This window comes from Chinchilla lanigera, unplaced genomic scaffold, assembly GCF_000276665.1.
Source record: "Chinchilla lanigera isolate Chin_1 unplaced genomic scaffold, ChiLan1.0 scaffold00096, whole genome shotgun sequence".
NCBI classification, from domain to species: Eukaryota; Metazoa; Chordata; class Mammalia; order Rodentia; family Chinchillidae; genus Chinchilla; species Chinchilla lanigera.
This window is the reverse complement of record NW_004955497.1, coordinates 1,920,688-1,937,641: the sequence shown is the minus strand read 5'-3', so window position 1 is coordinate 1,937,641 and position 16,954 is coordinate 1,920,688. Positions and strand designations below refer to the sequence as shown.

General features: G+C 45.7%; 1 protein-coding gene across 7 annotated transcripts in view; it reads left to right on the top strand.

Annotated features, from left to right (window-relative positions):
- Zdhhc20 (zinc finger, DHHC-type containing 20) overlaps positions 1-16,954 on the top strand; it is a gene marked incomplete at its 5' end in the record, with an annotated part of 34,555 nt that overhangs the window by 10,715 nt on the left and 6,886 nt on the right. For 3 of the 7 annotated variants that reach the window (XM_013505495.1, XM_013505491.1, XM_013505492.1), the window contains 5 exon segments: positions 5,254-5,323; positions 6,604-6,636; positions 7,862-7,982; positions 9,917-10,045; positions 13,574-13,700. In XM_013505495.1, the coding sequence (XP_013360949.1) occupies positions 5,254-5,323; positions 6,604-6,636; positions 7,862-7,982; positions 9,917-10,045; positions 13,574-13,700 (480 nt within the window). 7 annotated transcript variants of the gene reach the window in all.

Sequence of the window (16,954 nt, the reverse complement as noted above, 5' to 3'; positions counted from 1 at the left end):
CTCGTGGTAGCAGCTACAATTCAGGATGGCTGCATTTAGGTCAGGTTACATCCATACAGGTGCAGAGGGGTTGAAAAGATGTGTTCACAGTCATATGGGCAGTTTGGGACAACACAAGGATCTGCATCCAGGTGCTCATGGCAGAACCCTCTGGTCTTCCCAACTTCAAGGGAAGGAGGAGCTCTGCCTTCGTGCAGCTGTGTACAGACTGTGACCCAAGAAAGTTTAGTTTCTACATCATGAGAGGAAGAGATATTGGAGTGACTTTTAAAAGTATATTTAACACAGTCCTTTCTACATTACTGATATATTATAGCACAGAATGGAAATCTGGATTGTAAATCAAACCTTCACTTTTCTACTACTATTGCTGTGCCAGTCACTTAAACTTTCTAAGCCCTAGTTTTCTTACTTTAAAATGCACATACGCTGAGCATGGTGGTGCACACCTATAATCGCAGCACTTGGCAGGCTGAGGCAGGAGGATCACTGCAAGTTCCAGTCCAGCATGGGCTACATAGTGACTTCAAGGCCAGCCTGGACTACATAGCGAAACCCTGTCACACACACACACACAAAAAAGAATATCTACATCTCTAGGTTTGTGAAAGTTTTAAATGAGATAATAAATGTAAAACACTTAGTATACTATATTTTGGCATATAATACATTTTCATCAGATTTCTTTTTTTTTTTGGTTTTTCTCCGGTACCGGGAACCGAACTCACGACCTTGCGCTTGCCAGGCAGGCGCTTTTGCCGCTGAGCTAAATCCCCAGCCCCCAGATTTCATTCTCAGTAAATGACAGCTAATTTAGCATAACCCCTTTTTACAGTCAATTCTGAGAAGTCTGGTTTATAATAATTGTTAGTAGTTGTAATTCTATAAATTAGGAGTTTTTAATCTGTCATTCATTTTTTTCAGAGAATTTATGAACCTGAGATCATAGGCAGAATTTTTGGTATGTGTAGTTTCCAAAACAGCCTGTTCATGACAAAGTCATCTATTTTCAGAGTGGTACACATGCCCCCAAAGTAAAGGGCCATTGCTGTAAAAACTCGATTTTAGAGCCTCACTGCTTTTTATTCACTGTAATGCCTTTCCTGTAATCTAACTAGCACCGTCCTCTGTTGTTACCCCAGACCCTTGTCCAGCACTTCAGCGCCTGAGATGGGCCTGGGCTCATCACCATGGTAGAGATGAGAGGATGAGCCACCACCAGGCAGCCGGAGCCTGCGTGGCCAGGGCTGGGGCTCGGGGGGAACCTGTGTTCTGCAGCACCGGGGTACTACATTTCTGTAGCCCAGAATTCCGCATTCTGAGTTTCCTCTTTTTTTCTTTTTTTGGTCTTTCTGAGACAGGGTCTCACTGTGCTGTTCAGACTGGTCTTGAGCACACTTTGTAGCCCAGGCTGGTCTCGAACTTGCAGTGATCCTCCTGCCTCAGCCTCCCGTGTGCTGGGATTAGCATGCACCACCACGCCTGACTCTTTTTTCTCTTGTAATAGAAATAATTCCTGTCTGTTCTTTAAAAAATAAAATTACAGATACATACGTTGAAGAAAGTGGGCCTTTCAGATACCAAAGAGTATCAAAGAGCTGGAGCTGAAGGCTAGAGGACAGAGATGATACTTTGCATCAATTCCCATTTCGTTTTGTTTCGGTTGATGGGTTGGGTTGGGTTTGGTTTGAGATTGTCCCACTTTGTAGCCCAGGTTGAACACGAGTTTGGGATTTTTCTCAGCCTCCTGAGTGCTGGAATTCCAGGCATAGAATAGCACGTTCAGCCCTTGTCGCACTTTTTGAACCATTTGAACATACTATCCACTCCGAAAACCAAATGAATTCTTCTAGCCCCTCCCCTCGGAAGCGCGGCGAGGGCCAGCCTGGCTGGGGTGTTCCTCGCGGCGCTCCCGCGCTCGGGCCTGCTGCTCTGAGCCGGGCCGAGTCTCTGTCTTCTTCGCTGTTCTTGTCTTTGTCCGGAAGCGTGGTGTTCTTCTCTGTAAGTCTAGTTTGAAGTTTTAATTCAGCATCCATCTCTTTTCAGCCCATTTCTATTTACTTTAGTAAGTGTGATTCTTTCAGAAGCTGAGTGGGAACTTCTGAGATCCCTGCCTTGTACATCGTAAATCACTGCCCAACTGTTCAGTGTTCCTCTAACCGTCTTGACTTTATTTCAAGCCTCCGGGGGTCAGGAGTTTCATCCGCAGTCCCTGTACAGTGTCTCGCTAAGTGGACACTCAGTAGGTATTTGAATTAATTTGTTCCTGACATCATCTCTTTGCAGATGGGGTGGGAGTTGTGCACTCATGTAGTACTGAGAATTCAACCCTAAGGCCTTCGCACTAAACTGCATCCCCAACCCTTTTAAATTTTTTAGAAAGGGACTTTGTAAATTGCCCCGTAATCCTTGAACTGTAATCCTGCCGCCTCAGCTTCCTAGGTAGCTAGGGTTACAGGCGTGCCCCACTTTGCCCAGCTGTGAATATTCTCTTGTACTAAATTTTCTCACTTGAGTCTGACTTTATTTTTTTGTCATAAATAATAATGATATTTATTAGTAGTAATAGCATCATGATAACAACTGATTTATGGTGAATCTAATATGGGTTAGCATTTAGTTTTAATCCTCATAATAGTCTGTATCCTTGGTATTATTCATACTTGCGGATGAAAAATTGATGGTTTTGGGAGGTCACAGATCCAAGGTCACAAACGAGGAAGTGGGCGAATAGTGTCAGGCCTGGCCGTGGGCTGACCGTGCCGCCCCGGGGCAGGTGCTGCAGTGCACCTTTGCGGACTGGCTTCCTGGATCCCGCTTACGTCTTTGGATCTCCGTTCTCGTTCTCTTTCTTCTCCCCTCCCCTAACCTTCTCTTAAATCCCTTGCTGTGTACAAGGGTTACGTGTCCATGGAGCGGCCTGAGTTCAGCGTGTACTCTGGTGCAGCACTCTTCCTGTGTATCCAGAAGAGCAGGTTCCGAACTCCTGCCCTGCAGCATGCAGTGACGGTTGCCTAGAAGTCCTCATTCCTCTTGGCGCGTGGCTTTCAATTCAGCATCTGTGAAGAGTTTCATTCTTGTATTTTCTGCTTCCGAAGTATGAGTGTTCTTTTTGACCTACTGTCCAAAGTTTCAAACTCATAAAAAGCAGACTCACCCATTTACAACCTCGGCCCGTGGGGGCAGATGGTTAGTCGGCTGTGTTCTTTTATTCTCAGCATCTATCTGTGTTTGTCCCACGTGAGAACTCTGACTATTGGTTGGATGCATGAAAAAGCACTCTGCCTTCACCCCAGCAAAACCTGGCTTTATTTTTGTTCTTGGCACTGTCTAGACAGGAAACCCAAGTTTGCTTTTCCTTTGATAGCTACTTTTATGTTAATTCATTCTGCAGCTCTCGTAGGGCAGTGGGTCTGCTGTGCCAGACCGTGGCCTGGCCCCGGTTGCTCCCCGTCACCTCAGCCTCCTTGCCTCCCTGTGCACTGGTGCTGTGCACCTGCGCTGCAGGCGCCCACCTGCCCACCCCCCGGGCTGTTGCTGGAGAGCCCCCCTGTGTGTCAGTACACAACAGCTGAAGCTAGAAAAGCCTTACACAGAGTAGAGCGTTGCAAAACTTGTGGACACACAGTGAACAGATGGGGTGGGGAGATGTTAACAGTGCAGGTTTGATTATCTGAATAGAGCTGTCGGGTGTACCTTCTCATGTTGCTTTAAAATACATTTTGTCTCTTACATTCGTTAATTCACTTCTGGAAGGTGTATGCATTTTATGGGGATAGGGTCGTCATATGTGTAAAAAGAAAACAGTTCCCTTTGCAGATGGAAACAGGTGTATATTCAAACCACTGTCTGATTTCCTTTTTTCCATTTAATGTATTTTTTTCTATGTTAGCTCTGTCAAAAGCAAAATTTCAACAAATTCAGCTTTCAAGATCAAAATGGCTTTGATTGGTGATTCAGGAACTGGGGCATCTGGGTTACAAAGTTTACAAAGGAAAGAGGAGTTTGGGTGAGTGAGTGCAGGGCTGGGCTTCACAGGCAAAGTGTAAAAAGCTGAGGAAGGTACAGACAAGCAGCACACAGATGCCATTCCAGAGCGGCTTTCCTGTCGGGCTGTAAGTGCAGTCTTGCTAGCTTAGCGGGGTTGGCTGCCGTCTCTGCTCTCGTCTCAGTTCAGCTCGTACAGGTAAACCCGTGAGGTTTCTGTTCGGTACAGGCCCCTTAACGTGAGCGAGTGCATTTCAGTCTGCGGTCTGCTTTGTGGACATAGCTGTGTTTGTGCGGAAAGTCTTCGTTAGCACCTACATAGTATTTCACCGTATGGATATACCATAAAATTCTTTCGTGTTGTAAGTCAGATTATTCCTGATGTTTTATTAAAAACAACCCTGTGGTGAAGACGTCTGTCCTTCGTTGTTCTTCATACAAGCCAAGCGTGCTTTTGCCTCAAGACCTGCGCCCGCCTCTGAAACTGCTCTTCCTTCTGGGTAGCTGCACGCCTTAGGAGCTCGATTCTCGCAATTACACTTTTCCCCGATGTTTCTCAAACAGCAGTGCCCTATTCCCCTTCCTTCTGTCACTGATGTGCTGTGTATTTAGTTAACGTGTTTATTACTCATGTCCTTCAGTAGAACATAAATTCCATGAAAGTAGGGACTTCTGCCTCGTATGGTCTCTGGCTTCTGGTTGGTTCTTCGTGTCTCTTGAATGAACGGACATATGAATTGGGCAATAGTAGCCTATATTTAGTGGGAACCAGGTTTTTTCAGAACGATTTTTAGGTGTGCTGTTTGGTGTCTGGCTGGCAGGTAAGAGGCTTTGCTGTGTGTGTGTGTTTAATAATGCTTCAAGGGTTTCAAAAGCCAAGCCCCGGAGGGTGCCTTACCGGGTACCTTTCTAGAGTTAACCGTGGGCATTCCTATACAGCTAGAGAAAATACTCAACTTGGGACTTACTAAAAATCTGAGCTCTCGCCTACTTGTGCTGCTCACCTGGGCGTTGGACTTTGTCCACGTCGTTTATTAGGTTTGCATGTGCTTCATTCAGTTGAAAACAGCTGGGAAAATAACTACTGAGGTCCTCTCCTGTCTCGTGACACTTTGATTTGAGAAGCTCTCTGGTGTGTTTTGGTATTATTTAAAAATTACTGATTGTCAGTTTTCCAGAGTAATTGATGCTTTAAAGTCAAATTTTATTCAAAATTAATTAGGTTTATGAACCCTTAACATCTTTCTTTCGCTTTGTTTCCTGTAGCTATAAGATATTGTGAAAAGTGTCAGTTGATTAAACCCGATCGGGCCCATCACTGCTCAGCGTGTGACACGTAAGTAGTGTTGCTTTCTCTTTCACTTGTACCAAGTATTGAAAATCGGCGGCAGAAGGAGCGTTTTACGTGCTTTACACTTAGCAAATATGCTTCGTCTTCTGCCATTACGGTATTTGCTAAGTCTGTGGAACTAACAGAATATTTATGGAAGCTGGAATATACCCAGAAGTATTCTTCGGTAACAGTTTGTCTACTAGTTAGTAGAATTTTGTTAGCCTTAAATATGCTCTCTCTGCTTGTGTTCAATACAATATTCATGAATAAGTTAATAATAATCCCCTTGTGAAAGGTAACAATTTCCTGGATTTAAAAGACCATAAGGATGGTTTCTTTGCTTTTAGTATTGTTTTGTTTTGTTTTGTTTTTTTTGTCTTCTTGAGAGAGGGTCTCGCTATGCAGTTCAGGCCAGCCTTGAGCTCACTTTGTAGCCCAGGCTGATCTCGAACTCACAGTGATCCTCCTGCCTCAGCCTCCCAAGTGCTAGGATTACAGGCGTGTGCCACCATGCCTGGCAGTATTGTTGTTAATAGTAGAACTTAAAACAAAATTCCAACAGTTTTCAACTATCTTCTTCACATTTTCCCCAGGAAAACTTGATTCGGTCCTTAGGCAGTGTGAGAAAGTAGTATGTAGATTGTTAGTGTGGGTATCTCGGCTGGTACTGGACTTTTAGTTAGACCAAGTACTCACTGGATCTGAGGTTAGTCTTTATTATACCGTGGTATCATCTGTCACGTAACATTATATAAATATAGGATACATACACTGCTAGGGAGGCATATTTTGAATTTTGGGATTTTTTTCTTATTATGAAAACATGGTAGGATTACCCATATGGTAAAATTTGATAAAGTATTTGGGAAAAATAACCATCTCCAAGCCAATCAGTGTTAATGTTCTGACATACTTGCTTCTAAAGTTTTATTTTCGTGTTCTGTACATATTTAAAGTAACAGGGTTCATCTGTATTGCATTTCATTTCCTTAATCTACCTTGTGAGCTGGACCTGGCTAACAGCGAATAGCGTCCACCACGTCTGAGGGTTAAGACGATGTATCTGTGCACCTAGGCATGCTCAGCTGAGTTCCCACTGTGAGAGAGTGTGGCTTCTGCTGCATGAAAGTATTTGTGGGAATACCAGAAATTATCTCCAACCTGATGTTTCTGGGTTGGTTCTGTTAAGGCACTTTTGTAAAGGGAAATTTTAACTGAAAGAAAATTATGAGGAATCAGAAGAATTTTCTTCACAGGCTGTCTTACGCTTCTTTGTCCCTTAGATGTGTTCTTAAGATGGATCATCACTGTCCTTGGTACGTATTAAAAAAGTAGAGGACCCTGCATCTGTGGGTGGAGAGGTGGAAGGGAAAGAGCTAAGAACTCCGGACTCCAGTGCTCTGCTACGTTAGAGTCCAGTGATGACGACCTTAGGCTGCTTGCACAGCGTATATACATGCAGATGTACGGGCATATTTATGTTAAATGTTCCCCTTTAAAAGTATCTTCTGATGTTGTTGCCTAAATAATGATTTTGTATTTCCCAAATGACCCATTTCCAAATAATGGTTAAGCTCTGTGGTTGGTTGGTGTAGTTAGTACTGGGGTGTCGTGTGTGTTATGCAAGTGCTCTGTTGCTGAGCTACATCCCCAGGCCTTTTTATTTTGGAACAGGGTCTCACTAAGTTGTCCAGGTTGGCATTGAACTTGGGACCTTCCTACCTCAGCTTACAGAGTAGCTGAGATTACAGCATGTGCCACTGCACTTGGCTGATACATCTATATTTTTTTTCTTTTATTTTCTTTATGAGCTGGGCATGGTGGGACATACCTGTAATCCCAGCACTGGGGAAGCTGAGGCAGAAGGATTGCCGTGGGTTCGAGGCTGACCTAGGCTCCGGAGTAGCCAGCCTGAACTGCCTAGTGAGACCTTGTCTCAAAAAATTTATTTATTTATTTGTACCGGAAGTCAAATTTAGGACATCATGCTTGTCAAGCAGGTGCCTATACCCCTGCCCCCCCCCCAAATTTTATTTGCGATAAAAAAGTAGCCGGGCGTGGTAATGCATGCCTGTAATCCCAGCACTCGGGAGGCTGAGGCAAGAAGATCGTTGCAAGTTCAAACCAGCCGGGGCTACAAAGTGAGCTCAAGGCCAGCCTGAGCTGCATAGCAAGACCCTGTCTCACAAAGACAAATAAAAAATAAAATCAGTTAAAAAAAATAAAAAAGTTACTGTATTATCCACGTAGTAGAATTAAGTATATTTACATTGTTGTACAATCTTCAGGACTTTTCAATTTAATGAAACCAGAACTCTTTAATTCCACAACTTCCTATCTCCTAGCCCTTGGCAGTCCCCACTTGAGGGCTGGGGATTTAGCTCAGCGGCACAGCACCTGCCTGGCAAGTGCAAGGTCGTGAGTTTGATTCCTGGTACCGGAGAAACAAAACAAAACAAAAAAAATCCCCACTTGACTTTCTGTTTCTATAAGCTTGTCACTTGTCTTATTTTTATAATGTGACTTTCTTCATTCTCCTAGGGTGAATAACTGTGTGGGATTCTCTAATTACAAATTCTTCATGCTGTTTTTGTTGTATTCCCTGTTGTACTGCCTTTTTATTGCAGCAACAGTTTTAGAATACTTCATAAAATTTTGGACGGTAAGTCTTACCTTAAAACGTGTATTTAAGACTCTAAAGTTGCTGTATTGCTGAAGAATTCCTTTATTCTGATGCTTTAATTTTACTAGTTAGACTTTTTAATGGTTCAGAGGACGGACAGAACCTAATCTACCTTCACATTCGTACGCAGCTTTATTTGTAAACAAATGGACATCACACAAGACACCGGGAGCTTTTCTAGGTTGTCCGCGTTACTCTCAGCCACACTGTCGCAGAGTCCCTGCTCTAAGAAGTAACTGCTTTTCTGCGACTTGAGCCAGTTCGCACCTTTACAGTAAGGTGGCACCTGCACTCCAGGCACCTCTCGGCTGTTTCCTATCTGTGTAGATTTTCAGCATTTTTTAATAAATGGCAAATGGTCAGAAACAAACGTCTAATCAGTAGGGTCTAGTGTGTCTGTAGAAAGGACTGCAGTGCATCTGAGAAAGAATAAGGAAGCTCTGAGTGACAAGCAGTGTGACGTCCTTGAGAGGTGTTGTGTGAAAAGCACAAGGTGCTGCCGTAGGAAGGCGCACACATGTGTATTACCCTCTCTGCAGAACACAGTTAAAGATCGCTGCTGCTGACTGCCTTCTGGACAGGCAGCTATGTAGTTCAGGCTGGCCTTGAACTGGCAGTGATCCTCCTGCCTCAGCCTCCCAAGTGCTGGAATTGCAGGTGTGTGCCACCACACCTGACTTCAGTTCTAGTTTATAGAAACCGTTAACCAAATGTTTAGAGCAGTATGTGCTTGCTAATACGTTATACTCTTTCTAGACATGAGTCTATTAAAAATTGAGTGGAAAGGTACGTGTTGAAAAGGTACCTGAACTGTGCTTGAAGAGCTAAACGTTTTTGTCTGGATTTCTGTTGGAATTTTTGAGAAGATGCTGTACATAACCATTAGAGAGCAACATCTCAGTGTTCCTCCAAAACACACGGGGTTTATAGCACAGTGCTCGGGTGTTCAGGATAATTTTGCATAAAAATTGGTTTCTTAATACATTGTCTCTATTTGCACAAGCTTTGCCGCAGGAAATCTACAGAGAATTGTCCAAAGGTAAAGCACACCATTCCCATGACATTCGCATTGTCTCTTTTGTGGCATTTTATAGCAAATTTTGTAATAAAAATTTTTCCTCGTGGGATAGTGAGATAAACGAATCACTTAAGAGGTAAAGTGGGAGAAAGGGAAATACCAAAACAGTCTAATGTATGGCTAGGGGTAGCTCAGTCGTAGAGCGTGTAAGGCCTTAGTTGAATCCCCTGTGCCAGAAACAACAAGAATGATCTCATTCTCAGTAACCTTCCTTACTGTCTGTCAGATGCTTGCATAACTTAATAGAAGGATGGGTTCTTGTAGCTGTAAGGAAGAATAACCGAGAAGCTCTTTCCATTCAGTACCTCCCGGCTGATGTATTTACCCAGATTGCTGGCTGCCTTGCAGCCTCTGCAGAGAGGGAGGTGAGGAGGTCAGTGTGACAGTAAAGGCCCAGGCACCTGTGCAGTGCTGTCCCAGAAATAAGACCTGAGAAACACAACGTAAAAGTTCAGTGTGGGCTGAGGACGTAGCTCAGCGGCATAGGCGCCTGCCTGGCAAGCACAGGGTCCTGAGTTCGATTCCTGATACGAAAAAGAAAGACTTCAGTATATCCGCTTGAGTTTCTGATGACAGCGCATGTGATTAAAGTAAAAAAAAAAAAAAAATACTTTAGCACAGACTGGATGCTGAGGAGAGCTTGGTAGGAAAGAAAATGGTTAGGCGGAAGAGTTCATCCCTTCCTTTGATACTGAGAGATGCTGTAACATTTTATGTATTTAAGAGCGGTTTTAAAATTTTTTGTTGGACTCAGCAGTCTGTAAACAGAACTAAATTATGTTATACTTTAAAGGCTTAATATCCTCAAAATTAACTTTTTTTCTCCTTTCCTCAGAATGAACTGACAGATACGCGAGCAAAATTCCACATACTTTTCCTTTTCTTCGTGTCTGCAATGTTCTTCATCAGTGTCCTGTCACTGTTCAGCTACCACTGCTGGCTCGTCGGGAAAAACAGAACAACTGTAGGTAAAAGGCCAGAGTAAATGAGCGCGGGTGAGCACGCAGTCCAGACGAGGGCAGCGGTCAGGTGACAGAGCGGTGTGGAGTGGTTCTGCGTTAAGCGGATTGGATACGAACACACACAAAGGCTCATTGTGCTGAAGGGCTTCGAGTGACGCAGAATTTCAGTAATCGAGTGCATGTGAAATCGGGGTTTTAGTAAAGAGCGCCGCCTGCCTAGCACGCGCCGGGCTCTGGGTCAGTCTCCAGCACTGCAGATAAGCAAGCGTGCGCACACACTGGGGGGCTGAGGCGGGAGGGGTGAGAGTCGGAGGCCAGCCTGGCAGTTCAGCAGGACGTGTTCTGAAAAGAGACCTGGGGATGGGTCTTGGCTCAGAGGCTCTGGGTCTGATCCCCAGTACCTCAGATAAAAAGGAGGCTGACGATCACCTGCCTTCGCAGACTCCTGTCTGCCCGGAGCGTTGGGAGGAGGCCCGTCTCACTGTGCGGCCATCGGCCAGCCTCAGACTCTCAGTGACCCTCCTGCCTCAGCCTTCCGAATGCTACCTTGGCAGCAGTGCCCCCACACCCAGCTTGGAAACAGTTTGTGGTACAGAATGCTGAAGGGAGCCTGAGGGGCAGATGGCAGTTACGTTTGGGCCGTTCCAACCTCGTGTGTTACTAGGCCACGGAAGTGGTGGCTTCCAGGCTGAGGGTTTCCGCACCCTTCCTGCCCCAGCCTGGCTCCTCCCCTTCCATCACTCCTTCATCCTTTCTGCATGCGGGTAAAATTTCTTGCATCTATTAGCTGATCTGATCGTCTTCACAGAACGTCTTGCTATCTCCTTACTCCTAATCAGAGGTAACAGAAAGTTGCCATACCGACAAAGGCCACTCCTTAAAACCTTCAGCAGAAAACGAAAAGATTCCACGTTAAGAAAAGCCGGAATGCTTGCTTCCCGAGGGACAAGTCTGATAGTCACGGGCTGGTTTCCCGCCTGCCGTGGGCCGGTCTGAGCCGAGGGGCAGCCGCCCACCGTAGACGGTGTGGAAGTGCTTTCGTCGGCTGCCTGCGCGCTGGCCTGGCGCTGCCCCGCTTCTGCTCACCCTGCGGGTCTGGGTGAGAGGAGCGTTTCCGGGGAAACCACTTCTGTGAACAATCTTTTTCACCAGCGGGCGCAGTAAGGAGGCGTTTTAATCATGACGTGGTGTGTGCAGACTTACAGGATCACGGAAGTGAGTTTCACAGCGCGTCGTCAGTCTCGCCTGTGGGCTCTGTGAGCTCGTGCTTCGCGCTGTAGCTCACGGCTCTTCCGTGGTTGCGTGGCCTGCTCGCGTGGCCTGGCCCACGCTCTGAGGCACGTCGCCTTGCTGCCGTGTCCCGGCCAGCCTCCTCCTCGCGCACCGCTGGCCAGTTCTCCCGGCCGCGTCAGGATTTTCCTTCTTCTGTCTTGGTGGGGCCTCTGCGCGTCATAGCTGGCGCTCAGCACAGCTCGCCTCCCACGCGGAGTGACACCCGCGTGCAGACCGAGGCCGTTGTCCCCAGCGGGCAAGGTAGCCCCTGGTGGTCGCGGCTTCTTGTTCGCGTGACCACACCCTGAGCCTTTCATCCCTTAGAACTGAGGACGCTCTAAAGGTGAAGTGTGCGGGGGCTGGGGACGTAGCTCAGCGGCACAGCGCCTGCCTGGCAAGCGCAAGGTCGTGAGTGCGGTTCCCGGTACCCGAGAAAAACCAAAACAACAACAAGAAAAGGGTGAAGTTTTCGACTGAAATGTTCCATTCTTTTGACTGCAGTCTTCTAGTCCTTCATTGTCCCTTTTCCACAACCTAATGCACTTAGTTTTGTGAACGTTCCAACACTTTTCTCCCGGCGTTTCTCTCTCTCCTGGTTTCATGTCTCACCCTCGTCCGGTCAAGGCTCCGTGAGAAATGGCTTGAGCAGCCCTGCACTGCACCCTCCATCTTTTGCCCCAGGTTGCCTCCCGCGGTCCTTGCTCCCCCGAGGCCCGGCTTTCCAGCCACCCATCTGCACGCGGACACCAGGACCGCTGACAGCTGGCAGGGGGAGGAGTCTCACTCCCGCGTTGGTTGTCGCACCCACAGGGTGCGGGTCTCAGGCCTCACTGTGGCCCTCCACTCTGGCTGCAGTGTCACGTTTCTGGTCCGTGCCTTACCTGCTGACCCACAGCGCAAGTCCACGCTGGCACCGTTTCCCTCTCCCCTTACCCGCATGAGTTCTGCACACACAGCTCCGAGAGCGCGAGCAAACGCGCCTTCCGCCTTTGTAACCTCTCAGACCTTGCTCCTTCCGCACCTGCCACTCCCCTCCACCCTCTGAGGAAAGATGGCGGCCTCCCATCTCTTCTGAGACCCCTTCCTTCAGAGTTAGGGTTTTGGTTGGGGAGGCGGGCAGTTTGAGACAGGGTCGCGCTGTGTAGTTCAGGCTGGCCTTGAACCCACCGTGTATCCCAGACTGGCCTCAAACTTGCAGTGATCTTCCTGCCTCAGCCTCCTGAGTGCTGGGACTGAAGGTATGCACCACAACATCCAACCCTCAGTTTTTACCTTACTGTTGTACATCATCAGTTTCGCCCAAGAAACTAGCTCTGCTTCTTAGCCATAGTTTAAAAAACATGCTGGACTGCCCTGTTTCTAAATACAGAGATAAAACTTTAGACATCTGTGCCTTCCATTGAGACCTCCCCCTATCTTACGTGACAGCCATACTCGAAAAACAACCTGTAACCCTCGCTGTCTCTGCGCTTATCGCTCAAGATCACCCTCAAGTGCACGGCCCCCGCTCCCGCCGTCCCTGCTGCTGCCCGGCCACGCGCAGCTCCGAGCCGGACAGTCTGCCTCCTCACCCGCGTGCTCCCCTGTGCCCCTGCCACTGTTTCCACGCCACAGCTCTGCTGCCCTGCAGGTTCCTAGGCAGAACTTCATCAGCTTCTATCTCTGGGTCCCCAGTCTCATGACAGGAAGTTCATAAATAAGAATAAAGTTGGAGTGGTTTTGAGTATCTCTTCTAAAAAAAGATAACCCATTAGAATTTCCAGTAAAAGCCAGGTGTGGTGGGGCACACCTGTAATCCCAGCACTTGGGAGGCTGAGGCAGGAGGATCATCATGAGTTTGAGACCAGCCTAGGCTACAAAGTGAGCTCAAGGCCAGCCTGAACTGCATAGCGAGACCCTGCCTCAAAAAGACCTAAAAAAAGAAAAAAAAAGAATTTCCAGTAAAACTAGATAATTATTTTAACGTGTTATTTTATATAGTTGATGAAATTAAAATTGTATTTTTCTCAGTTTCAGAAGTTTATCTTGTTAAAAATAGAACTTAAATTAACACATGCTAATAGTGCATACTTACGGGATACAGTACAACATGCATGTAATGTGTAATAATCAGCTCAGGGTAATTTGTTTATCACCTGTTACCATTTCTAGTTATTTTGTAATTGCTGCAAGTATACTATGATTTAACATAAGGAAATTGTTATTTTCCATTTCTTTTCTAACTTTTAAATAGATTAATTAGCGCATTTTTTTAATAGAATCATTCCGTGCACCTACGTTTTCATATGGACCTGATGGAAATGGTTTCTCTCTCGGATGCAGTAAAAATTGGAGACAAGTGTTTGGTGACGAAAAGAAATATTGGCTACTTCCAGTGTTTTCAAGGTAATTTATAACATGCAGGCCTCAGAAATTACGGGATCTGTGAGTGATTACGATTCAGGGAATGTAATACATAGTTATGGGCTTTTAAAGTGAATGCTCAGAATAGCTTGATCAGATATAAAATATTCTTTCATTTTGAATTAGATACAGTAGAGTTTGAGCATATAGTTGAATGGAGAGCAAAAAATACAAAGATGCATAAGAAATAATCACTTTCTTTTAAACATAAGTTGTTGGAAATAAAGAATTACAGGAATTTATACCTCTAATAGCTGTAGCTTCAAAATTTCCATCACAGAAGTGAATACTACATTCTTTCTTAAACACATAGTGCAACTTTACCTCAATTGTAAAAGAATATATACTAACAGTGGTTTATAGTTTCCACTTCTCTAATTCCGAACAGTTTCAGAACATCTGTTTACCCAAGTCATTATGGAGAAGAAAAATATTTATCATTGAAGTGGTGTATTTGTTACAGTTACAGGGTGTTTTCCTTAAGCAAAGTACCTATTTTGGTCTACAAGTGATTTACATGGCCTTCCTTTTGGAAGGCCACTTTCACTTGGTATTGAATTCCAGCCAGATGTAGCTTCATGGTTTTCTGGCCTTTTTTGTGCTAAGTTTGTGGCCATTGCTACTTTCACACTGTATAGAATGTCTTTTCTCTGGCTGCTTGGAAGGCTTTCTGTTCAGTCACTACAAAATTTTCTTAAGGTATACCTTGGTTTAGTTTTCCTCGTGTTTCTTGCTGGGATTCTCTGAGTTCTTGCCTCTGGTTTTATACTTTCCATCAAGTTTGGCAAAATGGTTAACCATTACTCTGTCATCTCCCTTCCTGTCCTGTCTTAGGGGCACCGGTTCCAGACATGCGCATCCCCTCAGCGTCCCCACAGCTCAGTGATGTTCATTTGTATGTTCCGCCTTTTCGTTTTATGTAGGTCTGTCACTGTATGTTCACATTTACCACTCTCTTGTGTACTTTCTCGGTTGTCTCACGTTTTTGAGGTTTTTCTGTCCCTCTGATGAGAACACAGATACTGGTTGAGAAATTATTTTCTGTGGTTACTGAATTCCTGGTCTGAAGGTCCGTCCCGCTTCCTGTTACGAAGGTGTTACCCTTTCGCCTTCACTTCGTGTGGTTTCCGTGGAGCCTCAGCCTCACTCTGGTCCTGAGCTGCTGTGCGTAAGTCGCCGTGTGGACTCCTGTTGTTCTCCCCCTTACACACATTTTTCTTCATCACTGGTTGTAAGTAGCTTGGTAACGATATTCCTCAGTGGATTTTCTGCCTGGCTGTTCGTTATGCTTCTTGCATCTGTGAATTCATTGGTTTTAAATCACTTTTGCCTATTATGGCTTCAGGGTTTTTGGTTTTTGTTGTTTTGTTTTGTTTCTGGTCTTGGGGTTGAACCCAGGACCTTTGCACTGAGCTACATCCCCAGCCCTTTTTATTGTTTATTTTGAGACAGGGTCTTGTTAAGTTCCCAAGTTGCCCGGGCTGGGGTTGAGCTTGCCATCCTCCCACCTCAGCCTTCCACCGCCTGGGTCACAAGCAGGTGCCCCCCGCCTGGCCTCTCTTGGTATCTGTGTTTTTGCCTGCGGACCGTCGTTGCAGCCCTGCCTCCCGGCTTCTCTGCACTGTGAGCCCGTGTACGCTCAGTCTCTCGGTGGGGGCCACAGGCCGTGGTCTACCCTCCTCCCTCACATTTTTGCATCATCTTGGTGCGTTTCTGCGGCCGGGTCTGCAAGTCCATTCTTCTCTTCTTCAGCAGTGTCTAGTTTGCTGGAAGGCCTGTCCAGTGAGTTTTCATTATAGTTAACATTTCTGTTTTTATATCCTTATTCCTTTAAATTTATGGACATATTTATAATCATTTGAAGTCTACTAATTTTCATTGAAATTGTTAATTTTCTGATGCTTTTCTGTTGGCTGTTTTTTCTTAGCTATGGATCACATTTTCCACTGCTTTTCATGTCTAATAACTTCAGATTGGGTGGTGAATATTTTGAATGCTGCTGTGATGAATAGATTATAATGTCCCGCCCCTCCCTTTCTTTTTTTGATTTTTGAGAGGGTCTCACCAGCTCATCCAAGCTGGTCTTCCACTCACTGTGTAGCCCAGGCTGGCCTCAAACTCGCTGCATCCTCCTGCCTCGGCCTCCAGGGTGCTGGGATTACAGGCGTGCGCTACCACATCTGGTTTATTGTTTCCCTTTCAAGAATGTTGTTTGGTTTTGTTGGAATTAGGTTACTTACGTCTCAGCTAGGGCCTTTTGAACATTTCTTTAGGGCTAGTTTAGCCTTGGAACTCAAGTGTGGGGTCTCAAATTCATAGCGGAGATCTCTCCACTCTGCCTGGTCAGGGTTGAATGCTTCCCGGTGCTGTGGGGACCCTGACTTTGTTCCTTACACTTCCTGCTTCTTTTCCCAGATTCACCTATGCAGCGTACTGGTTGCGGGAGTGCTCAGGGACAGGACTCTGCACACTGCTGCCGTCATTTCTGTACACGTCGTCTTCTGCTCTGTTGTGTGCACTGAGACTGCTTGAGCTCGCTAAGCTCCGTCTCTGTCCCCTGAATTCACAGGGCCACCTTGCTCTGCTTGGACTCCCTTTCTTCCTTTTTTTTTTTTTCTAATTTATTTAAAAGAGCAAAAGAAGGACAACATAACAATAGGGGGATTCACCGAATTACAGACATAGTGGTAGGACATTATCAATGGCTGTTACTTTACCTATTGGTATCTTCCAGATAGTTTCTCAGGAAAACAGACAGACAAATAATAGTGAGTTACAGACAGAAATGGTGGGATGGGTCCCTTGCTGGTGCTACAGTGGTGGCAGAAAAGGAGGCTTATTTTCTTCTTTTTGAGACCACAGTATTGTGCAGCCTTGTTTTGAAAAACTGCTTCATCCAGTCTCTGGCTGCTTATGATGGCATGTTACACTTTCCAGTTACTCTGGTTGGCTAGAGGCGAAAGCCTCTGTTCAGTTTTCATGTGTTAAGAATGTGAAAATAAGGCATAACTATACCTTTTTTATACTGTAAACTTGTTGTTTTGTTTTTTGAGACAGGGTCTTACTATGTCGTTCAGGCTGGCTTTGAACTCACCACAAAACCCATGGTGACCTCGAATTCATGGTGATCCTCCTGCCTCAGCTTCCCAAGAGCTAGGACACTATCAGCTTCTTTTTTTTTTTTTTTTTTTTTGTGTTTAGGTACCGGGGACCGAACTCACGACCTTGCGCTTGCC